This window comes from Barbus barbus (assembly GCF_936440315.1).
Source record: "Barbus barbus genome assembly, chromosome: 2".
Taxonomy (NCBI): domain Eukaryota; kingdom Metazoa; phylum Chordata; class Actinopteri; order Cypriniformes; family Cyprinidae; genus Barbus; species Barbus barbus.
The window spans coordinates 5,173,788-5,199,289 of NC_136730.1; the positions used below are offsets into that span (position 1 = coordinate 5,173,788).

Here is a 25,502-nt window from a genome sequence, read left to right on the forward strand (position 1 = left end):
GTATAAACGGAGGTCGGAGCCAGCTGCAAATGGGTGGGTTAGCAGCAAGTGGGTGGAGCTTTAGCCGCAAGTGGGCTGTACAAACTTCCAGAGGATTTTGATTGGTTTATTTAGTATCACCTGTGGTTTATGCTCCACAGTTGGTGGTGGTAATGTGTAAGTTTTGTTGTGATCCATCAGAAAACAAAGAAGAAAACCGCTTTCACATGTCAGCATGCCGATGAGATGAAGGGGTAAGCTTGTTGCACAGTTTTTAGTTTTGTAAAAAAGCATTATAAGTTCTGAAAAAGACCATTTCATAATGGCGTTTGTACACTGTTTTTAGTCTTGATGTATTAAAAAAAATAAGGGTAAAGTGTATCCAAATAAATTTCTGTAGTTTTTTTTAGTAGCACACAAATTACAAAATCTGTAACGTGCATGACAAGATCTTTTCTGCATTCCATTTCTACAATTTGCTCTCCAGATGATGGATTCTGAAGACCATAATAAGGTATTGTGGCAGTGTAATTTTTGTACTTTTTAGGACTGCATTGATTTTCAAATTGTAAATGTCTTAAACGTTTTGTAAATGGATTTGATATTAGAATAACGTTACAACTCCTAACTTAATTGTACAATGCATGCAATTCTTTTAAAACTTTTCATTTTTAAAAGTTTTCATTGTAGTTATGCTTTTTTCTGCGTAATCCACAATGTAATGCAATTGAAACATTTATTTTAATATCATAATTATTTTATAAAATGTATTACTCATAACAATCAGTGAAATAAATGTGAAACGCATGTTATTGTGTTTTAGGTTCACTTATCAGTGAAAGATGTGCAGGACACTCTTGAGGCATACCAGTGCCTCAAGTGCACAAACTTTCACTGTCCGCTTTGTCCTAAGGACAATATAAAATTTGATGAGAACTTCCAGGCAACAGGCCACCTTCAGTCCCATTTATCTTGGGTGGTAGTACATGGGTGTAAGTTGACCAAAATATTATTGTTATATTCACTATGAATAGGAGATTGTATCCAATCATTTTTGACAAAAGTTTAAATTTGTTAACTTTTTAAAATAATACTTATTTCAGGTTTCAAAATCTATAAATGCCACCTCTTGTGTCGCAAAACAGCGCACTACCACTGTTGTTACTGTGACAAAACAGTAATACGTCGGACTGACTTCACAAAACACCTGCTTATTCATACAGCTGATAAGAGTGCAGGTGGACAAGCCAGCAGGACTGTGGCTAATAACCAGGGGGAAAAGTCATTCACTCTGGTTCATGGACCAACTGACCAGCCATCAGCAATGGCCAGTGATCAGAGGGACCAGCAGCCCATAATAGTTTCTGGACCAACTGACCAGCCTTCTACCACAAACCAGAAACACTGGGGTCTACCATCGGTGGAGCAGGAGCTAAGACATCATAAATCAAAAAAAAGTTTCCTGTCCTAAATGTAATGTGACATTATATTTGAAAAATTTACAACGACACATACAAAGAAAGCATAGAACTAAAAAAATTGACATGTGTGCAGATCGACACCTTGCCAGCCAGTGTATTGATGCAAGAAATGGTATTTTTGCAGTTGCCAAAAATTTCTGTGGGCCACCTGTTCCTGTTCATGTTAAACAAAAGCTGAGAGGTTCAAGTGAATGCAAGATGGATGACTGCTCTTTGTTTTATGATGTAGCAGGTAGGAGTGGGCATCAAGCATTTAGATGTTCTCACCTAAGGTCACTTGACTTTTGTTCATCTCCCTCAAACACCTGTCATCTTGAGGAGGACACTTTGAGTGAGCTTGTAAAGCAAAGATGGTTTACAGAAAACAAGAAGTCTTGCTCGACTAAAGGAGGCAACAGACCAAAGTGCTCCACTTGCTGTGGGTGTTAAAATTGGGCCACCCAAAAAGCATTATGTGTCTGTCTTGGAGAACAAACCATCATACTACAGTCGATTGGGAAGGGTGATGGTTATTTATGATGCCCAGAGAAACAGCTGGCATTGTCCCTGTGTTAATGCACGGATGTCTTGTCCACATAAGTATGTCGCAAAGTGGTTCCTTTTTCAAACTAATAGACAGCTTTTTAAATATGTCAAATCAACTGGAACAGAAGAAGATAACTTGGATGGTCATCAAGAAGATGACAAGGAAAAGATGGAAAAGCCGCTTGGACTTAGGAAAGAACTTTTGCAGAGAATTTTAAAGTATATCATGGATAAAAAACAGTATCCAACAAATTTTCCTGAAAATCTTTGCAGAGGAGTGTTTGATCCTCCCCCACCAAAGCATATTGTCCCATCAGAAAAGTTCTGCACTGAATGTGGTTATAACTTGCCTCTAAGTGACCCCATCCTTATCACCGCAAAAGCTAAGATTGTGACACTGACATGTGTCTATGAAGGTAAGTGTTATAAAAAAATATATATTACAGCATGCTGTTATATTCACATCTATGTGTCTAATCAATTTATTCCTTTCAGGAATAAGCACATACTTAAGGAAATGTCAAAGATGTGGAATGGAGTACCGTTATCAAGACTGGGAACATGGAATCCACAACTTTAACAATCATATTCTTATGAGTTTCCACTTGTGTTTGTATTTAAGGGCATCACTCCAGGTATGGTCCCTGTACATTTTAAATGCCTTTATTCCTAAAAATTGAAGCTCTCTTTCTCTCTTTGTATATATTGTTTATTATACCTTCCCACAGTCCTAATTACTGCTTATTGTTACTAAGTAACAATACCTGCCACAAAGTATAACACTTTTATATTTGTCTGTAGACTCATAATGCAGCAGGCAGAGTTTTCAAAGCAATGGAACTTGCATCTGGTTTAAAGCTTCCTCCACATAACCATCTGTTTCATGGTTACCTACATTTTGAAGCATTGGTGCAACATGACTACAAATATGCATGCATCAATTGTGGCTCTCATCCTCCTGTGGTTATTATGGATCTTCATAAAAAGGGAGTTTTCAGTATGCCAGGTATGACAACATACACATTAAAGCTTTTCTGACAATGTTTGTTTTAGGCTTTGTTTGTATTGTGAGGAACAAAGAATGTTGGTTTCCTTTTGCAGTGAGTGAGGTACCTGATCCAACCGAGTATACTGGGGAAGTTAATGTGAGAGACTTCTGGGAGTCTCTGTCCTTGAATATTATTTCCCTTGGGTTTGTGAAGGGAAGTAAATTGTACCTGCCTCTATTGAATGATTGATTAACAAACTAAAACAACATATATTTAAATGTTTTCTCATGTAGTTGGAGAGGAGAATCCATTTGTTGTCAAGCCGACCTTTGGTTTTTGGGCACCGTGGATTGGACCAGAAACTCGAAAATCTGATGTGGTTTTAAACACAGAGTGGGAAAAAGTACACCGCCCAGCAAAAACAAAAGAGCAGGCAGAGCTAGACATCACTGAAGACAGACTTCTCGAGGAAGTCATGAAAATGAAGGTCAGGATTATTTGTAATATTTCTTGTCTGTGTGAATATGTATCATAGTTTTACTTTTTTTTTCTTTTTCTTTTTTTCAACTTTACAGGTTGATGATGTCAAGAAACTGTGCAAAGCTTGTGGGGTGGATCCCTGCGGTTCAAAAACAGACCTTATCCTCAGGCTTCATAATGAAATTAGGAGTAGAAGTACTTATGATAAGATTTTTGAGAAAATCTGGGGTGCATCAGGTAAGGAACCATACTCTGATTATGGTTTTGTTTTTCAATTGAATTTAAAGAATTTTTTATAATTTATGTTTTTAGGAGGCTGGTCTGCAGTTATGTGCCCATGTGGAGTGGTATACAGCCTGAAATTCAACATGAGAGCGGAGAGTCCAAGAGACTATGTTGATATTTTACTGTCCTGGCAACATTTACCAAATGTTACCATTTATGATTTTGCCAGAGGTCTGGCAACACATGGGAATCTGAGGGACCCGTTGGTTTTGCCATTTGCTCCACATGAGGGAAGACTACTTAGCCCTACAGAAGAAAACATTTATTTAGCCAAAGAGGGCAAGGTCAAGGTTAATCTTCCCTGGTTAACAGAGCCGCGAAATCCCCCCGATATCAATGGGCATCCTACAACAGGGAGTTCAGAGCATTATGTGCTATATGATAAACTACATGAAACGAATGCGAAAGATCCCAAGGATTTTTTAAGAAGAACTGCTCTGGTGCCAGAACTGGCTGGGAAGGTTAATACCCAAGTAGTAGAACAATTCTTTGCTCAAATGGAGAAAAACAACTACTTTCTCAACATGATGGCACCCAGCTCTCAGATCTTTCTAATTCGTAATATAGTCCACCATCACAACACCCAGCTTAACAGGTCAAGGCTGGAGAGAATACAGAAGTTAATGGGAACCAGACAAACCTTCATGAACAAGAATGGGCAACTTATTATAGGTAACATGTCTGTGTTTGTAACATACTTTTTTGCATGAGCATGTGTACTACGATTATTTTTTTATTTTTTTCCCTTTTAGGTCTATCTCAAGATATCTCAAACACCGACAATATTAAGGTTCTGCAAAAAGATGAGGCTATTACTAAACTGCAGAATGTGAGTGCTAGCTCCAGGTGTTGGCAACATCCATTGAGTGCAGAACTACAGGAAAAGGTATCAAGTCAAGCCAGCTTTATAATATTGCACAAAATTTCAGAGCAGCTTTAATGAAAATCATACCGTTGTGTCTCATAATTTTACACAGAGCAGTTTAACGGCTGAGACATACAGTTATATACAGTATGTTAATTATATAAATTATCAACCAATTGAGATTTAACAATAATAATGAAAGGCCTGCAGAAGATAGAATTGTAGTTAATATGAAGAATGTTGTTTTTATGCGTTTTCATTTTTAGGTTTCACGTGTACTGGATGTGGCCATGGATCCTAAGGAGCATATTGTATGCGTTTATGGTGAAACACTTACCCGTGAGGACTTCTTGACATTAGGGCTACAGAATTATGTAGAGGCCATGGTAAGACAATGGAGTAACATGCACTCATGTGTTAGATGTGTAATTTGCATTATCATGGATTTTATTTGTGTGCCTCTTATGCAGATTCTGAATTCCTGTCTAAGGGTTATTGCACAAATTGGGTCCATAAGGGTATTGTATTATTTACTACCAATGCAATACATATCAACAGTATACTATGTAAATTACAAAACAAACAAAAACATTGTGTAAATACTGTAAAATCAACTTTGTGTTACAGAACATTGACATCTGGGTGACCAGCAGTTACATTTCAGTGACCTGGTTACCACCGCTCTCTGCAAACCCATTGGACCATTTTTCTGTATGTTTTGTTTTCTGTGTATATACTTTTTTGTGTCTTTAAAGATTTATAACACTTTGTGTGTGGATAAATTATTCTTTAAAGGTGGACATTTGCAACAAAGATGTCATTTTACTTCCATCTTGGAAACCAGGCCTTTTAACTTGGGAACAAGGCCATTGGATGATTGCTGTAAGTTAATATTTCAAATGAGACCATACTTATGCTTTTAGTGCAAAGGGTTCATGAACTGTATCTGTTTTAGTCCCGGTATGCCATTTCTTGGGATTTCTCAAAAGTGGGGGTGCAGGCTAACAGGTTAAATTATAATTTAAAGTCATATTTTTATGTGAACAAAAGTTTTTAACCAATTTTTTCAATCCATTTAAAGTTGTCTTATTGAAAAGTTTGTTGCACAATAATAGGTAAAAGTGTTCTCGGACATTTTTCAGATTATGAAGCCAAAGCAAAGACAACTGTTCTTTCTTGACTCGCTCTGTGGCTCTGGTTTAAGTGATGCTAGATACATTCAATTATACAGGTCCTTCAAATGTTCACAACAGCAGTGTGGTAGTTCTGTTTGAAACCATACTGCTTGTTTGTTTTTGTTCCACTTATAACTTAAGGAATGAATTATTGTTACTATGTTTTAATAAGGTGAACATGAAACTGAATTCCAACTTATTGTACTTTTTTGATGCGAGTTAAACTTGTGTGTGTATATATCTATAACATCTATGTGAATATAATATCTATTCTGCTAATATCATTCTGTACATGTGCACTGATCAGTCTCGCACAGCAAGAAAAGTACAACTGGGTCAATTTGGATTTCATGTTGACATCAAATTGTATGGTAGTTCAGTTTTAGACCATACATTTTTTTTTTTAAATCTTATTTAACTTACTGTTTGTTCATTCGTTCATTCAAATTGTTCCAACCCAACTGTTCAAAATTAATTTCCATGCTTGCAAGTAAGCGTTGTTGCAAAATTCCTCTGTTCCATTAATCCAGCCAGGTAGCCGCACACACTGCCTTGCTAGCACTGGTATTTCCTTAAAGAACAATGTTTTTGCTCATCTTTATTCATTGTTCATATACCTCTGTCTTTTTTTTCTTTTTTTTAATTGATAGAGAGCTTGCCCAAAAAATTGGGACACCAGGATTATGGTCGGAGACTGTCCTAAATGACATTACGGTGGGAATTTTCTTTTTTGATGTCCCACATGACTATGATCACAGCTTCTGCTGTAATGTATAAAGTTCTTAATTTACAAGTTGGTGTGTGTTTATCATATCAATTAATAATTTATGGTGTGTTTGATTTCATTACTAGGACAATGCAAGACAAAGGCTGTCAAATAACTGTGGAGTGTTTGTCTTGATGGCAAGTACATAATATGTAAATGAGGAACATCGAGGTGTAATCAATTGCTGTTACCCATTTAACCTTTTTTGTTTCTTTGCATATTATAGTATGCACTGTATGTTGTTCTGGGACAGAAGTTTGACTTCACTGAAGTAAGTATTTTATTTTTTGTAGCTATATGCATTTTAATATAATTGAAAATTATACTAATTCATTACTTTATGTTCACAGCTAAACATGAAGAACATAAGAAAATGGTGGTGTGCCATCTTGCTTGAAAATTTCTCTTTAGAGTAAGTGTGAAAAAATTAGCTGTACTTTTAACACGTGGTGTTTTTAAGAAACCCTTAAAGAAATGAAGAAATATTGTTCACGCTGTAAACTGTTTTGGGAAGTCATGGAACAGAATGATTTAGTGACTCGCTCATAACACTATTTCAGTAAAAATATATTCTGCAGACCCTTTGAGTGAAAAGGAGTAGCAAAGTGTTTCAGTGATGATAAAAATCAGCAGGTGTAAACACTACTTGCTCTATCAAACTCCTTTAATATCTGTTCTTAATACTATTAGGGGTTGGCAAGACTTTTGAAATGTTGTTGTATTCATTGGTGAATAAGGTTTTTTTTTTTTTTAATTGGACCATTAATTAGATTTTTTTTTGTATTTACAAAAGTCTTTACTGTAATTTGTGATCAATGTAATGCATCCTTGCATTCAATTAATTTTGATATTGTACTTGTTCTATTGCTTACTTTGTTTTTGTTGCATGACAATCAAATTGTGGAAGACATGGGAGAAAGAGAAAACGAGCTGTTGTAGCTGGTATTGTCAGCTTTTTATAGTTTGCTGATTTTTTTTTTTTTTGTCAAATTAAAAATTAATGGATAATTTTATCACTTTTTTAAATTCTAATCCTCTTTCAGAAGAAGAAGAATGCTCTGCACTCCCTGAAACCTATGGGAAGAAAAAACTGAACTTGCATATGAAAGTAAGAACTTTGATATGAAACAAAATACATATACTATGCTGGGTTTCAAATTATGTAACTATAATATTGGTCAGCTAATTTTAAATTACTTCATTTTAGCTGACCAAACCCCAGCTGTGCCCTCTGTTTTTAGCAAGGTATGCATAATCAATTGTAATGATGATTTAAAATGTGTATCATAGAACAATTTTAATCCACTTATATTTTTCTTTAAGGGTGAGCTGTTAAAAGATGATGACCCTCCATCATGCTTCATCTTCAAGGTAGTTGAATAATGTTATATAATATGCTTTTTAACATTTTTTTTTTTTTTTTTTTTAACGGCCTGTGCTAACTATTGCTATCTTTTCAGTTATCCGGAGCGTTGCTGAAGAACATACTTCTTGAAGTTGTTCTTCTAGAAGGAGATGCTGCCTACATGCCCCTGTCATTGGCTTGCTCAAGGTTCAGGGACATAGTTGGGGATGACAATTTCAAGAATCAGGCACACTTCTTATGGCTAGAAAGTAAATATTGACATTAAAAAAATTAAACGCATAACAAGAACATCATTGATAATGTTAAATATTATGTTCATTTTTTTTTCCACCTCAGGTGTCACATGCTGGAAAAATTAGTCGTCTCACTACAAACAGCTCTTCTGGAGGATGTACTCAATCTCCACTTGTTTGGAGTGTGGGTTTGAGTACAAATGCTGCACACCTGGTACATTTTGTGTAAATTGGTGATGAATAAACTAGTTGTTTGTCTAAAGGAAAACTAAAAATCAAATTTACTTATGTCATCCCTTGGAGTTTAAAAGTTCTGGACACCATTCACTTGCATGGCATGGACCTACAGAGCTGAGAAATTATTCTTAATGTTTGTAAAAGTTTAATGTCAACTATAAACCCTAGTTCTTATTGTTTTTCTTGTGTATCCACCAGGTTATGTTGGGAAGGGAAAGCGAGGCGAGCTCCAGGGCATTTATTCAGAAACCTTCCACCCTGGATTTTGCAGTTTTCACTGCATGCAGATCAGTTCTAATGAGCTGATATAGTGTCCTTACAAATAACAAAAAAAAAGACTAAAAAAATAAAATAAAATGAACACTTTTTGCAATCAACTCTGTGACTTGTATATGATTTTATTCATTGAAAAAATTAATTTATCCACCCTGAGATTTAAATGTAATATATGTGTAACACGTTCAGAAGAACATTAGTCTGCTATTTAAAAAAATTATGCAGTAAAGATGGATGGTAACTTTTTTTTTTTACATTAGCCAAATGTTTTTCATGTATTTACACATTCACTTCACTGAGTAGTGATGGGTCGTTCTTGAACGATTCGTTCATTTTGAACGAATCTTTAATGTGACTCGAGAAGAACGAGTCGTCTCGGGGAGTGATTCGTTCAGTCGCGCATGCGCATTGCACAGCATTCTCGGGTTTGAGTCGTTCGTTCATCACGTGACAGCCCCATACGCTTAACCAATGCAGCCTGAGCCGGAAAGAGAATTGATTAGTTCTTGTATATCGAGTCTCGGGTTTGAGTCGTTCGTTCATCACGTGACAGCCCCGTACGCTTAACCAATGCAGCCTGAGCCGGAAAGAGAATTGATTAGGTCTTCTATATCGAGTCTCGGGTTTGAGTCGTTCGTTCTTTTGTCACGTGACGTGACAGTTTTGGACAGAGAAATTAGTTAATTTACAACCTTCCTTACAAACGGGTGCATAGTCATTATTATTATTATTAGAATTATTAGTATTATTATTTACTCTTACAGTTATGTGATGCTTTTCTGGTCTCAAATTATTGCTTTTAATTTCTGTCACATGGTTCTTTTCCATAACACCATGTGGTAAAAAAAGATAATAACGAGTTGGTTAACCTCTTCTTGCACTACACATATACCTGCACATTTAGTTTTGTTTTATTTAACTGGTTTGCACTCTATCTATTCTGCCATGTGCCTTATGCCACTTTATCTCTTCCTTTATTTTTCTACAAACGTCCTCATTTGTATAGTTGTATGTGCATATGTTTAAACTGTATTTATCTGTATTTGAACGTCTACTGTCAGTGTCTTAAATGTTAACTGTATGCACCAAGGGTCTCAGAGTAACACAATTTCAGTTCTCTGTATGTATGTACTGTACATGTGAAAGAATTGACAATAAAGCAGACTTGACTTGTTATGCTTTGTTTTAATTTTTTTAGTCTAATCTTCATAAAATACAATACCTTGTTGTATTTATGTCTTTTGAGTTAACCCTTTAGATTGTACTATAGTGTTACTTACTATACTTTTGTAACATATGACACTTTAGACATTAACACTCGGTACACACTCCTGAATTGTTTTTTATTGTTTATTTTTGTGCCAGAAAAAGCTATAGCAAAGAGGATAACTATTCCAAAATGAATTTAAACTATTTAAATAAAAAATACAAGAAAATTAAAATATACTAAAGCCACAGAGCCTTAAAAAACTAAAACAAAATACTGCACAACAAGCTAGGCCTTTTTTAAATAAATAAAAAATAAATAAGGTTTAAAATAACACTGTGGCTATATTTTAGAACATGCTTTAAGGCATGTTTGCATTAAAAAAATGAACAGACCATTTTTATTTATAGGAAAATGCTTATTACACATATTTTGATAATTTTATGATAATTCTTAAATATGATCCAACATACAAAAAATACAGTTTTACTTTATGGTAGCCTATTTGATATGTACTGATCCGGCAAGTGGTCACGTGACAAAAGAACGAACGACTCAAACCCGAGACTCGATATAGAAGAACTAATCATTTCTCTTTCCGGCTCAGGCTGCATTGGTTAAGCGTACGGGGCTGTCACGTGATGAACGAACGACTCAAACCCGAGACTCGATATAGAAGACCTAATCAATTCTCTTTCCGGCTCACGCTGCATTGGTTAAGCGTATGGGGCTGTCACGTGATGAACGAACGACTCAAACCCGAGACTCGATATAGAAGACCTAATCAATTCTCTTTCCGGCTCACGCTGCATTGGTTAAGCGTACGGGGCTGTCACGTGAAGAACGAACGACTCACCCCGAACACTTGTCAGATAAGAGGTGGTGCGCTAATCATAGATTAAAGACCCAGGTAAACAATTAAGTAATATTTTCTGTTTCTTATAGCATAGTTTTGTATTGTTTGTAGTGTGATAAACGTTTGCATAAGTAGTAGATGTGTTTGGAAAGTAACACATAACATTTGAATTATATTTTGCTAAAATGAACGAAATGAACGAAATGACTCGAAAAAAGATTCGTTCATTTTGCTGAACGAGACTCAAAGGTCCGAGTCGGTAAAATGATCCGAACTTCCCATCACTAGAGTCCAGTTGCATCACATTTTAATATGTTCATTTACTTGATACTGTAGAATTGTAGAACATGTAGCTAAAATTCAGAAATGTGCTTGAATAAGGCCTACAGCCTGATGAATTTAAAACACCATCACTTTAAGTATGGTAAAAGGTGTAAAGACGTGACTTCATCATTGACAGCGAGTGGTATTGGACACACACAATAATAACAAAGCTGTAAGAAATCAGACCATGGTGAGGAACCTAATATTTGATCGTTTTATTTTCATTACTGTCACTACTTCCTGCCATACTCATTCACCGCTGTCCTCGGCAATGACAGCTTGGGGATTTCCGCATAAGCTCCTCCCATTTGCGCCGTAAACTCCTCCTACTTGCACATTTCTGAAATCCCTCCCACTTGCGGCGTAAGCTCCGCCCACTTGCGGCGTAAGCTCCTCCCACCTGTAGGTCTCCGGGCTGCAGCGATACAAACCCCTCAGAGGACTTCAGAGGATGCCAACGCTCAGACAACATACAGAATTATACAAATAAACTTGAATTTAATTTAATTGAAAACTTAGTATAATTCAAAATGAGCTTTTCACTTTCAGTCAGCAGTATAGTATCTGTTGGAACTATTTTCAATCAGCAGATTTAAAAAAACTATTATTTATTTTACTAGTTTATGAGGCAATAATGGGCTACAACACAATAACATTGAGAACGTATGTCTGTGTCTGTTCTCAGTCTCTCATCTCTTACTAATTTTCGTAACAAAACCATATTGAAAGAATAACACTAAGAATAATAGATTCACAAGATCTTACAGGCACACAGTCATCAATTACAGTGAAAATTGATGCATTAGCTTGCTTTTCTGAATATAACATTCGTTATAAAATATAATAAAATAAAATACAATAAATAGTAGTGCTGGGCAATGATTAATTGTGACGATAAATTGTTGCCCAGCACTACAAAAATAGTAAAACTATTTTAATATATTTATTTAATAAAATAACTTTTGATGTAAATTCTTAATTTCATTCATGGAGATAACATGGACAATGTGGTTTATTAGTAGATTGCTGCCATAAAATAAAATAACATGTAATGTGGACTACAGCCACTAGATGACTGCAATGATCACTCAATGGCTCATTTAGATTTGTGTTGAGACATTAAAACCCCATTATTATAACAATAAAAATGTGTGTGTGTGTGTGTGTATTTGTTCTCTATTATGGATGTGTTATGATGTCACTCCTAAATGTCTGTGTTCTCCATTGAAGCTGCCGCTCAGATCACCAGTGTTTGTGGGTGTTTTATAGTTTTTCCTCTTAATTTCTCTGTATGTATTTTCTGCTTTGTGGTGAATTTGTGACTTTATTTGACAAATTTTCACAAATTGAAGAGAAGGAAAAAAGCAATGATCAATGGTCATTAATTATAGTGTAAGTTTTTGCAACAAACTACCATTTTAACCTACTTTTTTACATAAATATATCAGTGTTTTAGCAGCATGAGGAACTACACAGACAAATGATTCTGGGAGAAGGTGAATGACAGAAAAATATAGACATAAATCATCAGCAAAGAGACAAATGTGGGATCCTCATATGATCCATGTAGACAAATAAACTACAACACAATTCACATTTGTTAAATAAATCAAATATACTGCAGTACAGCACAGTACCTTGAGTGAGTCCAGCGTGGATGAAGGACATCAGCACTAAAAGCAGAAGAAACACAGATATGAAACATTTCCATTCATTCAACACAATACAGATCACTGAAACATGTCTAGAGTTTGAACTGAAAGAGTTTTTCTGTGTTTCCATGAGAAGCGATGCTGGAGATTCTCCATCATTTATCATCAACACACACACTGACGTCACAGGACTCATGAACCGATACGAGAGTCGATTCTCTGATGGATTCACTGCTGCCCAGATTTATTACAATTTTGTGAAGATGACTGTTTCACCCAGGATTCGAACCCAAGGTGACAGTATTAGAGTCGAGCACACTGACCACTGCCCAAATCACTTGGTGGATCGATTAACAGAACATACGTTATAATTCGTCAATTCATTTAACTGTTTCTTTGTCGATGCTGTTTCAGAGCAATACTTGAAAATGACCACTAGATAGAGACGGGTGTCGAAATGCTTCAGTGTTTCAAGAAACCTCGCTCTGCCCACCACTAGTAACAGGACGAACCAGACGTGCAGATCCATTTACAAGCTTTATTCCAAGATGTGGTCAAAAAACACAGGCAGGGTCAAAACATCAGCAAACAGGTATAACACAGGCAAGACAAAGAGTAATCCTAGAGCAAGTGTGGGTCTTTGATCGGCAAACAATATCCAGAGGGTTAGAGAAGAGGGGTAGTCCAATAACATGAGCAATAGTCCAAACGAGGTACAAACAGAGTCTGAACGGCAAGACAAGGGTTAATCCAAGATACACAGGCAGGAATCAGGAAACAAGGCAACACAAAATGACTAGACTAACCAGAACTGGAAACTAGACTCAATCAAGCATATATCACAAGGAGAGTGATGAACGCAGAAAATATACTAGAGACTAAACAGAAACACAGAATGGCTCGGTAAGGCAGCTATCACTAGGAGAGATACAGTGGATCCCAACCTTTTTTTCAGGGGACCCCTATTTTAGCATTACATTTTTTTTTTCAGTGCTTTATTTCCAGGTACAATAGGTGTATTTAGCAGGAGCATTCAATAAATTGCAGGAACAAATATACAAATAAAGATAAACTATATAGACTGATTCCTAAAGCAACTGTATTCAAGTTTTTCAGTCAAGAGTGAGTGATTTTTCTCTTTGTGTTTTGTTGTTTTATTAACGTTAAAGGAATAATTCTCCCACAAAAAAAAAAAAAAAAAAAAAAAATCTGTCATCTGTCATCTGTCTGTCAATTCTGTCATGATGTTTTATTTTTATTCCATCATTTACTCTAAAGTTGTTTTAAACCTGAGTGAGTTTCTTTCTTCTGCTGAACATAAATGCTATTGTGAAGAAGGTGGAAAACCAAACAGTTGCTGGTCCACAGTGACTTCCATATGATTTATTCCTACTATCAAATTCAATGTGGACCAGCAACTGTTTGATTATATTCCTCATTCCTCAAAATATCTTCTTTTGTGTTCAGCACAAGAAAGAAATTAATAGAGGTTTGGGACAACATGTGAGTAAATAATGACAGAATTTAAATTGTAGGGTGAACTCTCTCTTTAATGACAGTCGACAGCATGTTTAGTCCCTTTAAGACCTGCACGCATCTACAGACACGTATCCATTTTTCTCTCAAGTTTACTTTCATTTTAGACATAACCAAGTCTATATGTAAACCTTGTGTGTTTTGACAGTATTAGCGCTGAAGATAACTTAGTTCAGTAATCAGGCGCTGTTTGAGAGGGTTTTAGTGCGTGTGCTTCTGGTGTATGCGCTCAGAAAAAGCTCACGTCAGACCAGCGCGCGAATGAAACATTTAACCGGCAAGGCTTGTATGCAAATAATGTACTTCTGCAATCATGAATAAGTGCAGTGTCCTGTCAGAGTAACTCTACCGCTGTATGTTGTGTTGTACAGTATATAGAGACGGCGGCGCCAGAACTGTAATTGATAGAATATTTTCTGCAGCACAATACTATGATATTTCTTCAAAAGCAGATCGTGGAGAGATTTTATCGTCCACGATCAAAAATGGTCATATTGCACAGCGCTAATTCATTCATATTTTAATTCATATAATTTCCCTCTATAAAACCTTTCACTGCTTTACGCCATATTTTCAAACAAAACGAAACCTAGGCTGCATGCTGCGACTGTGTGAGATTGCTACTACCTTTGCTTTATGTTGGACAGTATTTAGGTGAGTTTTTATAATCCTGGTAAACAAATGGTTTTAATCATAACACAGAATATTAAACGGTAGACACTAACTGTCGGGAATTTCATCTTGTGGTCAAACTAGAGTGAGCTTGGCGACCCCTTGTAAATCTTTCGTGACCCCCAGGTTGGGAACCACTGTACTAGAACAATACTCAGCGATCTGAAAGAGGAAGTCCAAGGCTTATAAAGCCTGTCTGAATGGATTCAGCTGTGTATGTGTAATCAATGCCTTCAGCTGTGTGTGTGCAATCAGTGCAATGGATCATGGGAACTGTAGTCCGGAGTGACGTAAAAGTCTGTGTGGTATGAGACTCAATGTAAAGAGAAGACCACATCTGGTGGTGAGCAGACGGAAGGCTACGGACTGGATTCGTGACACTAACAGAGTACACGTAGAAGGTTTTTTTTGTTTTGTTTTTTAAACGAGTAGATAAAAAAAAAAAAAAAAAAAAAACTTTTTTCTATATTCTAAGAAACAAGTAAATAGAATAGAAAAAAGAAAGCTTGTGTCAGTTTTTCAAGAAAAGCTAGCAGATAGAGAGTAAATATGCAATTGACAGAGGGTCAAGTGTGCGTTTTTTATTTTATAAAAAGACAGATAGATAAAATAAAATTACAATTGAGAGTGTTAAGAGTTAGAGGGTCAAATAAAGATAGAAGAGTTGTGTTTTAGCCGATTCTTGAAGATGGGTAAGGATTCAGCTCGGATTGAGTTGGGCAGGTCGTTCCAGCAGGAGGGAACAGTTCATGAAAAAGTCTGTGAAAGTGATTTTGTGCCTCTTTGGGATGAACAATAACTCATCGTTCACTTGCAGAACGCAAGCTTCAAGAGGCACATAGGTCTGAAGTACTGAATTTAGGTAAAGGGGTGCAGAGCCAGTGGTGGTTCTGTAGGCAAACATTAAGGTGTGACTTGAGTTCTTTTCGGCTCATTAAAGATTAATCTTGCAGCGGCATTTTGGCCTAATTGTAGAGTTATTAAATATTACAATATAATAGCACAACAACAGTGATCAGCAATAATGATAAGCCTAATACTCACAATAAAAACATCAAGGTCATATAGATCATAACAGTCTCGTAGATAAGAAGTGGATTATCCTACACCTGAAATGTTAGTCTTTTCATCCTGAAATGCGAGGCAAATGTTGATCACAATAATTAGGAACCACAGTTTCCACAAATCCCTTCACTCGATTAGGATGTCCTCTTTTATTCTGGACGGGGCAGTGACTGTAGCATCGAGAATATTTTGTAGTATTAAACATGTATTTATACCGATTTCATCAGACTCCGAAAATTCTTCAAAAAGAACACAAAGAATGGCCTTCTCAGCTGCTATAGTTGCAACACTTGCGTCATCAGAGCAGGGTGTTCAACGTACCACCGTTTCAGTTTAATAAACGTTTTGCAGCGTTTTGTCGAGGCTGAACACAGCCCAGATCATTTTGACCTGCAGATGATCTCCTTTTTCCCACAAATGCAAGTTAATGTTATCGAATTGAGCTAAAACTTACTGACATTGCTCACACATCATAACTTCCCAACATTTTTGGGAAAATTTTTGTACTTTTAGGGGTTATCCACCCCCCCCCCCCCCCCCCCCCCCCAACCCCACCATCTTTTTACAAATACTGTTCCTTTGTCTACAAAAAATAGCTCATGAATCTCTCTTTATGGTATATTATCACCAAATACTGGATTCAGTATTCAGTACTTATTAGATTCAGTTTCTTTTTCCAGCTTGATTTCTTTAGGACAGGCTTTGTATTTATTTTTATTTTAAAAACTGATTGATTGTAGGCATCATTGATCTGAGCCTGAAGCACACTTGTGTGATAAACAGTGCAAAGTTTCATAAGTTTTCACAGTTTCATAATTTTATTAAATATTGGCAACATTTTCCACAAATAACGTTTCTCTCAAAAACTGAAGAGCATAAACTCAGATGAATGACTCCTACAATCAATTATTAAAAAATCCATGGAATAAGAGAAAAATATATATATATTTGTGCCTTTGGATTTCAGAATCGAAATGAAAATATTTTTTATAGAATACTGTCGTCAATGACACCATTTGAAGCTAAATGCAGACATTTAAACGGACAGACTATGGATAAAAACTGCTATGATTGCCCTACTTTTAAAGCATAAATTAGATTTAAACAATAGGTCTACATAATATTCACAGATACAGTTCATTGGGGACGTATTGTATTAGCCCTACAGTTACAGCATGAAATACTATTTAAACCTAATACTATTAACATTATACATAACATTTAATTGTATGTATTTATTTAATCGCCATCTTTAACAGCTAAGATGGCGCCGGTGAGATCGGCTGCCGTCACGACTGCTCCGACCAAACCTTGTCTTCTTTTGTTATTTTTTCGTATTGTAAACTATAAACACCGGTTTCTTTTTGTAAGATGGCCATTCATACATACGACAGCGCCACTCTTATTTCTATTGGTGCACAATGCACTAACCTTTCGCCGTTTTTGAACCCGGACCCATCCTGGCCGAGCGAGATCCTGAGGAGGAACAAAGGACGCGGCGTCAGGAACAGGCTGAGGGCACGCGCACACCGCGCTCCCCTACCAAGTGTCCTGCTCGCCAATTTCCAGTCGCTGGATAACAAACTCGATGACCTCAGGGCAAGAGTCAAGTTCCAGAGGGACATTCGGGACTGCAACCTTCTCTGCTTCACCGAGACATGGCTGAACCCAGCGGTACCAGACCACGCCATCCAGCCGGCCGAGTTCTTCTCGGTTTACCACAAGGACAGAACGCTGGACTCGGGGAAGACTAGGGGAGGTGGAGTATGTCTGATAGTGAACAAACACTGGTGCGACAGCGCGAGCATTGTTCCCCTCTCACGCTCCTGCACACCGAATCTTGAACCTCTGACCATCAAATGTCGCCCTTTTTATCTCCCTCGGGAATTTAGCTCAGTCATCGTCAGTTCCGTTTATATTCCACCTCAAGCGGACACGGACACTGCGATATGGGATTTACATGAAACACTACACCTTCACCAGACACAGCACCGGGACGCCGCATTCATTGTTTTGGGAGATTTCAACAGTGCCAACCTCAAGCGTGCACTGCCGAACTTCCATCAGCACATCGGCTGCCCCACCAGGGGCGAAAGGACATTAGATCACTGTTACACCCCATACAAGAACAGCTACAAGGCACAGTCACAACCACCGTTTGGGAAATCGGACCATGCCGCCATCTTCCTCATGCCTGTTTACAAACAGAGGCTGAAACAGGAAGCCCCGGTGCAGAGGGAGGTCCAACGCTGGACGGACCAATCGGTGGCCGCTCTGCAGGACGCGCTAGATGACGCAGACTGGGACATGTTCCGGCGCAGCTCTGATGACGTCAGCTTGTTTACGGAAGCGGTTGTGGGATTTATAGAGAAACTAATGGATGATACGGTGCAGAAAACCATCATCAGGACGTTTCCCAACCAGAATCCGTCGGTGGATAAAACCATCCGCGACGCCCTGAGATCCCACTCCGCTGCCTACAACACAGGGCTCATCACCGGGAACATGGATGATTACAAGGCTGCATCTTACAGCGCGCGCAGAGCGGTGAAGGAGGAAAAGCAGCGCTACGGGAGGAAACTAGAGTCGCAATTCCAACATGGCGGCTCTAGGAGTCTGTGGCAGGGACTTAGAACCATCATGGACTATAAAACACCACCCTCCAGATCGGGGAATGCGGGCGCTTCTCTGGCTGACGAGCTGAACACTTTTTATGCTCGCTTCGAGGCTGCAGCTAATCACGCTAGCGGCGCTAGCAGTGCTAACTGCATGCACGCTGAGGAAGCCGGTGAGGACAACGTGTTCACCATCACGGAGCATGACGTGAGGAGGGCATTCAGGAGAGTGAACATCAGGAAGGCAGCAGGACCAGATGGCATCACAGACCGGGTTCTGAAGGCCTGCGCTGACCAGCTAGCACCGGTGTTCACTGAGATCTTCAACCTCTCCCTGGAACAGTCCATAGTCCCCTCATGCTTTAAGCAGTCCACCATTGTTCCTGTCCCCAAGAAACCCCAGCCCACCTGCCTAAACGACTATCGCCCTGTAGCCCTCACATCAGTGGTGATGAAGTGCTTTGAGAGACTGGTCAGAGACTTCATCATTGCATCACTACCAGACACACTGGATCCACTACAGTTTGCATACAGGCATAACCGCTCCACGGAGGATGCCATCTCACACCTCCTCCACACCACAACAAGTCACCTGGACTGCAGAAAAGGGAATTATGTAAAAATGCTGTTTGTGGACTACAGTTCAGCGTTTAACACCATAATTCCCTCCACACTCACCTCCAAGTTGGAGGTCCTTGGTCTCAGCACATACTTGTGCCAATGGATCTCCAGCTTCCTGAAGGACAGACAGCAAGCCGTACGGATGGGTAAACACACCTCATCCTCCATCACCATAAGTACTGGAGCCCCTCAAGGTTGTGTTCTGAGCCCCCTGCTGTACTCACTGTACACTTATGACTGTGTGGCCACTTCCAACTCCACCACCATCATCAAGTTTGCTGATGACACTGTTGTGTTGGGCCTGATCTCAGACAACAACGAGACGGCCTACATACAGGAGATTAAGAACCTGGAGAGTTGGTGCCAGGTGAATAGTCTACACCTGAACATCAGCAAAACTAAGGAGCTGATAGTGGACTTCAGTACGAAGCAGGAGCGGTCATACCAGCCGATCACGATCAACGGGACTCCAGTGGAGAGAGTGGACAGCTTCAGATACCTGGGTGTTCACATCACGCAGGACTTGACTTGGTCCTGTCATACCAGCACCCTGGTGAAGAAGGCCAGGCAGCGTCTGTACCATCTGAGACGCTTAAGGGACTTTAGACTTCCCTCTCGGGTGCTTAAGCCTTTTTACACCTGCACCATCGAGAGCGTCCTGACGGGCAGCATCACTTCCTGGTTCGGGAACTGCACTATGCAGGACAGACGAGCCCTCCAGAGGGTGGTGCGTTCAGCGGAACGTACCATCCACACCGAGCTCCCTGACCTGCAGGAGATCTACAGCAAGCGGTGCCTGACCAGGGCCAGGAAGATAGTGAAGGACCTCAGCCATCCCAACAATGGACTCTTTTCTCTGCTGTGTTCAGGGAGGCGCTTCCGCTCCATGAAGGCGAACACAGAGAGAATGAGGAGGAGCTTCTTCCCGCAGGCCATTCGGAGTCTTAACCTCTCTCCACTCTAATCACATTACCCCACACTTCCACTTTGCACATTTTCATTACAATCTGCACTAATTTGTAGAAGGTCACGTAAGGATAAATGAGTGGGACTTACATACCATTTGTCTTTAGTATTCCTTTTACTCACTTATACACTTTACTGCACTGCACAGCACACGGACACTTTATCACTGACATACACTTTACTTTTTATAGAATCTATATAGAATCATATTCTATGTTTATTCTTCATATCTATTTTTATTCTCATATCTATTTGTTATTTTATTTTATTGCTAGTTAATTTCTATATATATATGTTTACTGTACTTTTTCTCTTTGTATTTTTGTAAACTTGAGGTTTTTCTTAATTTTGTTGGACAGTCGTACAATACATTTCACTACATGTCGTACTATGTATGTATATGTATGTGACAAAAAAAATTTGAATTTGAGAATTTGAATTTGAATTTGATTTATTTACTTTATATTACAATTCTGACCTTTTTTTCTCACAAATGTAAGATTATATCTCCTAGTTCAGACTTTATAACTCGATTTAACTGAATAATAGTGAGTTTGTCAAATCTGAGGAAAAAAAGCCAGAAGTGTGGGATATAAACTCATGATTCTGAGCCGAGGGGAAAAGAGAATGACGAGCTGTTTTTCCTTATCAGAATTGTCAGATATAATCGAGGAATTGTGAGAATAAAGTCAGAATTTTGAAATATAAACTCAAATGTACTTTTTTTTTTTTTTTATTATTGTTTTATTCCATGGCTTCCAGACAGCTTCTTGAAAACAAGAAAGTGCTCCAGCGGCGAGTGACCTAGTGTTCACAATGTAAAAGACTTCATAGAATCACAAAAGGGCCCAAAGTGATGTGGTCTGAGTATGTATATGATGTATTTTATGAAACAATATGTTGATTAAAATGAAGACAAAAGACATATTCTGATTGTGGAGCATTAGTGTAACATGTTCATATGTTAATGTACTGAACTACAGCTGTGGTTTTTCTGCAAAGAACGTGAGAACTGACTTCACACATCCTCTAAAAATGACACCGAGACAAACTGGATAAAAATACACAAAAACGTTAACTTTAATGTGATCATTCACACTACTGATGCTTCACTGGAACAAAGCAAACTACAGACTACAAACCACATTAGGTCAAAGTGTTTGAGAAACACACCGCCTCACTTCCTGTTTGGTGTTGCCATCTAACATATTTGTGACATATAGCCAAAGAAATTTGAACACTTAGGTGTTTTCACATAAAGAATATTTTAAATGAACCAAACCCAGTTCAGTTAAAGTGAATCAGAAAGAGAACCAGCAGCAAGTGCCATCAATGCTTTTGCTGTTCACAATGTAAATGGACTCAATCAAACTAAAATACACCCAAAATGATGTGGTCTGAGTCAGTTTTATTTGTAGGTCCTTTTAGCAGGACTGAGATCATTTGAGGTGTTACTCAAATAAACTAGGTGTGAAAACACCCTTAAACCATTAAACCAAGTCAAAACAATTGGCAGAAATGTAGCACAAGCACTGTTTTCACTCAAAACATTTAAAAAATAAAGTTATGAAACAATAAATATGTTGTTCAAAATGAAGACCAAGATTGTCAAGCATTAGTTGAACATGTTCATATATTAATGTAAAGAACTACAGCTGTGGTTTTCTGCTGAGAACGTGAGGAGAAATGACACACATCCACTAAAAATGACACTTAGACAAACTGGTTAAAAATAATTGAGAAACAGACGTTAATTCTGAGAAAAGCATGAACATGAAATTCGGTCATTTTTAAGTGTGGTTTTTGGACCACTAAATGGATCATTAATTTTTTAATAAGAGGGGTAGAAAGAATGAAAAGTGACAGATAAACTTCTCAAAATCTCTGAATCTCTAATGGAGAGACTATTTAAAGATACGGCACCATACAACACCAAACTCATATTAACACAAATACATCTGATTGAACTGAACTGCTGAAAATAAGAAGAGTGAGTATCACATCATAAACAGCAGAAGCACATGTCCACAGGACCTCCATCTTTCACGTGCAGCACAGATAAATGCATGTTCTCTGAAACTCTATCTGATCCACACGTAACATATCATCACATTGAATCTGAACAATAAATAATATGATAAGCAGCAAGACTTGGATTCTTAGACCCTCCTGCACACAATCATTCTTTTATCTTTAGTTGAATAATTTAATAATAACAGAAAAAAAAACTGAAGATAGTGTAGAATATAATGAAATACTCACAGAGCATGAGAGGCAGTGCACTGGACCCCATACTGACACATTAATAGACTGTTTTAACAGAGATGCGTGCGCTAAATCAGACACTTCCTGTTTCACAATTCAAGAAGAGATGAGGGAGGAGACAAAACTCTAGAAGAAAAAGACATCCATTCTAAGATATTTAGCTGCTCTTTCAGTGCATGTAAGTTGTTAAAGTTGTTTTTCTACTGAAAAGACTGTTTCACAGAGAATGTCTCCAGGTAATTGTTGTCACACTGCATTATTTTGTTGTTCACACAGCCAGAGCCGCACACATTACAGACAGACCAGTGAATAAAGGACAATCATGAGGTGAAGTAGGCCTGTTCATGTAAGGCCTGCTCTTATTTGAGTTATTCTCATGTCAACAATTGCAGCGGCCCTGTTAATGACAACTAATCTGCTTTTACACAATGATTGAGATAATGAAAAATTAATCTAATGTATCTGTTATTAAATTCTTGCAATATCTGCATACTTTCCTTCTATTTGTAGTTTATTCAATCATGATTCCTGTAATACTGTCATGAAAGTATTATTGCATACATCACTATATTTCATATATAAAGACTTTGCAGCAACAATAACCCAGAATCAAAACCCAGTCTGATTGTTGTCATAAAAATATATGAAGAAAGTAAACAAAGATTAAGTTTAAAGGAGTGATTGATTGTGATTTCACTTTTTTAACTTTAGTTATTGTGTAATTGTAACCGGTGTAATCTGCGTTGTGTTTTTGTTTTGGATGGAATGACCACACGGATATCAGCTGACAGTTCGATTCTTCTTTTAATCTGATAAGACACAATTATGTATACGGTGTGAATTCGCCCTTTTCCCCTTTCTCTCCCATGCAGAGACAATGCAGAAAGGGCCAGAGGAAGAGACATTCAGACAATGGAATTATTTTAACAACATTAGTAACAAAACAGCATACCTGATAAGACACAATTATGTATACGGTGTGAATTCGCCCTTTTCCCCTTTCTGTAACATGAATGTAAATTGCAGTGTAATCAGCACGTGCTTCAAGTTCACATCGGACAGAAAACTGATCAAACTTGATGGAAATATGAAAATAATCAAATATACAGGTAAAATAATGTCACAGATATGATCCAAATGACAAATTTAAGTACAAAAGTAATTCAAAAGAAAAAGATGTAATTAGATTGATCAGAGCTCATTAGGAACCCACCTCTCCCATGCAGAGACAATGCAGAAAGGGAAGAGGAGGTGCAAAGACAGGAAATTAGTTTCAACATTGCAGTCAGAAATTTAAAGGGGCAGGTGCACACACACAGACAGGCATATCAGGTACACATTTGAACATTTTGTGTAATTCTAAATACACATGAACACAATACTTTCTGTACCTGTTACATTCACCCCCCTAGAATAACACAAAATTGTGAGAACACAGGAAAACCTCTGTACACTGGTCATAAGAATTACATGGTCCACACTCTAAACAATCAGTGAAGACAGTCAGCATCAAAAGCCACCCAATGAAAGGATAAAAATGTTTTGAAATTGGCCAAATTTCATCACATTCTATAGACTTTATCAAGGTGCCCATTACACCTCGTACACTTAGACCACATACTCAATTAAGGCAAGTTTCACTTTGAAAAAGAAAAAAAAAACTAAAAAGCAAGTTCCGAAAACTGCATGTACTTCGAGTCACAGTTTAAAGTTAAACATGAATTACAGTTGACCTAGAATCCAAACCAAACAGGGTTTCAAGTTGAACCATAGATTCAATAAGTCTACATACTGGTTTGATAACTCTCCCAAACCTGGTAGAGTAACGATTGGCTGTATTTAAATCAGCTACAGGACCTTGCATTACAGGTATACTGCCATAGACAGGATTTTGGGGAGAAGGATCAGCACCAGCACCAGCCACAGTATTGTCATCAGCCGCTGGCACAGTAAGAGGAGGATTTGGCTCCTGTTGGCAGGGCAACTGAGAATGCACCCATGAAGCAGTGCGGTCATCATCACATGTAGCTACATTGGAGATGTTAGACATAGAGTCTGCCTGCAGGAGTTCCTCAGCCCCATTCCGCTCATCATCTGCTGGCTCAATCTCTGCAGTGTTGGAGCAAGCATCTCTGTGGGCCTGGGCAGTTAGACCACCAGAGCGTGTTGGATCAGACTGCAAAGGGGCGCTCCAGGTAAGTGTTCCAGCATCCTCTTGTCCAGAACTATCAGAGTCTGCATCAGGCAAAGGGAGAAAGTTCACTTGCAAAAGAAAATTGCGATGTACTGTTCGCTCATTACCAGCTCTGTCACAGATCCTATACACATGTATGGAAGGCTTTGAGGCAACGACAGTGTATACAACAGGCTCCCATCTGTCAGCAAGTTTCCGCTTCCCTCTACAACCCTTGTTAGCCACAAGCACCTGGTCACCAATGGCTAGAGGAAGGCCTTTAACTCTTTTGTTGTACTGGTTGGACTGGTGTTTTTGTTCTTGAACAGAATTCTCCTGCGCCACTGACATAGCAGACTGGAGGTCACTGATGAGCGATTTAACATACTGGTCGTAGTCACAAACTGACACGTCCCGCAGAACACTCTGGAACATAAGGTCAACTGGCAACCTTGGTACTCTGCCAAACATTAAGTAAAATGGAGCAAAGCCTGTTGTTTCGTGTGCTGTACAGTTGTACACAAACGTCATGGTCTGTACCAACTGCGGCCACTTCTGCTTAGGTCTATGTGGAAGGGACCTCAGCATGTTACCTAATGTCCTGTTGAATCTTTCGGTACCACCGTTCCCCATTGGGTGGTAGGGAGTGGTTCTAGACATGTCAACGCCAGCCAGTTCGAGAAGCTCAGCGATCAGATCACTCTCAAATGAAGCCCCCTGGTCAGAATGGATGCGTTGGGGAAATCCATAGACACAGAAGAAGCCATCCCACAGTTTCTTGGCTACCGTTTTTGCTGTTTGGTCTTGACACGGAAATGCATGTGCCAGCTTTGTGAAGTGATCTGTGATTACTAAAACATCCACAGATTTGTTGTGCCGATCCTCAGCAGACC

General features: G+C 38.3%; 2 protein-coding genes across 6 annotated transcripts in view; one reads left to right on the forward strand and one right to left on the reverse strand.

Annotated features, from left to right (window-relative positions):
- LOC306888641 (Fc receptor-like protein 5) overlaps positions 1 to 25,502 on the reverse strand; it is a 510,322-nt gene that overhangs the window by 423,480 nt on the left and 61,340 nt on the right. Inside the window, exons 1-2 of one of the 2 annotated variants that reach the window (XM_079447080.1) lie at positions 22,434 to 22,483; positions 12,682 to 12,717 (exon numbers count right to left, since the gene is read on the reverse strand). The exons of the other annotated variant lie outside the window; for it this stretch is intronic. Coding sequence (XP_079303206.1) covers positions 12,682 to 12,717; positions 22,434 to 22,464 — 67 coding nt within the window. The 5' untranslated portion in view covers positions 22,465 to 22,483. Of the gene's footprint in view, positions 1 to 12,681; positions 12,718 to 22,433; positions 22,484 to 25,502 lie in introns of those variants that run through there. 2 annotated transcript variants of the gene reach the window in all.
- LOC306842584 (uncharacterized protein) lies at positions 179 to 8,756 on the forward strand. 4 transcript variants are annotated; one of them, XR_013781775.1, is made up of 18 exons: positions 179 to 233; positions 467 to 493; positions 4,492 to 4,625; positions 4,871 to 4,990; positions 5,075 to 5,122; positions 5,232 to 5,315; positions 5,400 to 5,486; positions 5,747 to 6,493; positions 6,632 to 6,682; positions 6,772 to 6,816; positions 6,896 to 6,957; positions 7,453 to 7,487; positions 7,589 to 7,653; positions 7,753 to 7,790; positions 7,869 to 7,916; positions 8,006 to 8,159; positions 8,248 to 8,358; positions 8,580 to 8,756. XR_013781775.1 is itself a non-coding variant. In XM_079373532.1 (15 exons), exons 8-15 carry the CDS (start codon positions 6,362 to 6,364, stop codon positions 8,168 to 8,170), a joined length of 603 nt encoding a protein of 200 aa, XP_079229658.1. In that variant the 5' UTR covers positions 188 to 233; positions 467 to 493; positions 4,492 to 4,625; positions 4,871 to 4,990; positions 5,075 to 5,122; positions 5,232 to 5,315; positions 5,400 to 5,486; positions 5,747 to 6,361; the 3' UTR covers positions 8,171 to 8,756. The 4 variants fall into 4 exon arrangements, 1 of the variants encoding a protein (XP_079229658.1); XR_013781776.1 differs by having other exon boundaries at positions 199 to 233; positions 6,430 to 6,493; positions 6,896 to 7,487; XM_079373532.1 differs by lacking the exon at positions 7,753 to 7,790 and having other exon boundaries at positions 188 to 233; positions 8,006 to 8,756.

What these genes read in the sequence shown, in the direction of transcription:
- LOC306842584 (XM_079373532.1), top strand. Translation starts at nt 6,362, where the DNA reads ATGTTTTTGCTCATCTTTATTCATTGTTCATATACCTCTGTCTTTTTT. An exon ending in AGAAGTTTGACTTCACTGAA is followed by an intron (nt 6,817 to 6,895) that starts GTAAGTATTTTA and finishes TTATGTTCACAG; the next exon opens with CTAAACATGAAGAACATAAG. An exon ending in AAAACGAGCTGTTGTAGCTG is followed by an intron (nt 7,488 to 7,588) that starts GTATTGTCAGCT and finishes ATCCTCTTTCAG; the next exon opens with AAGAAGAAGAATGCTCTGCA.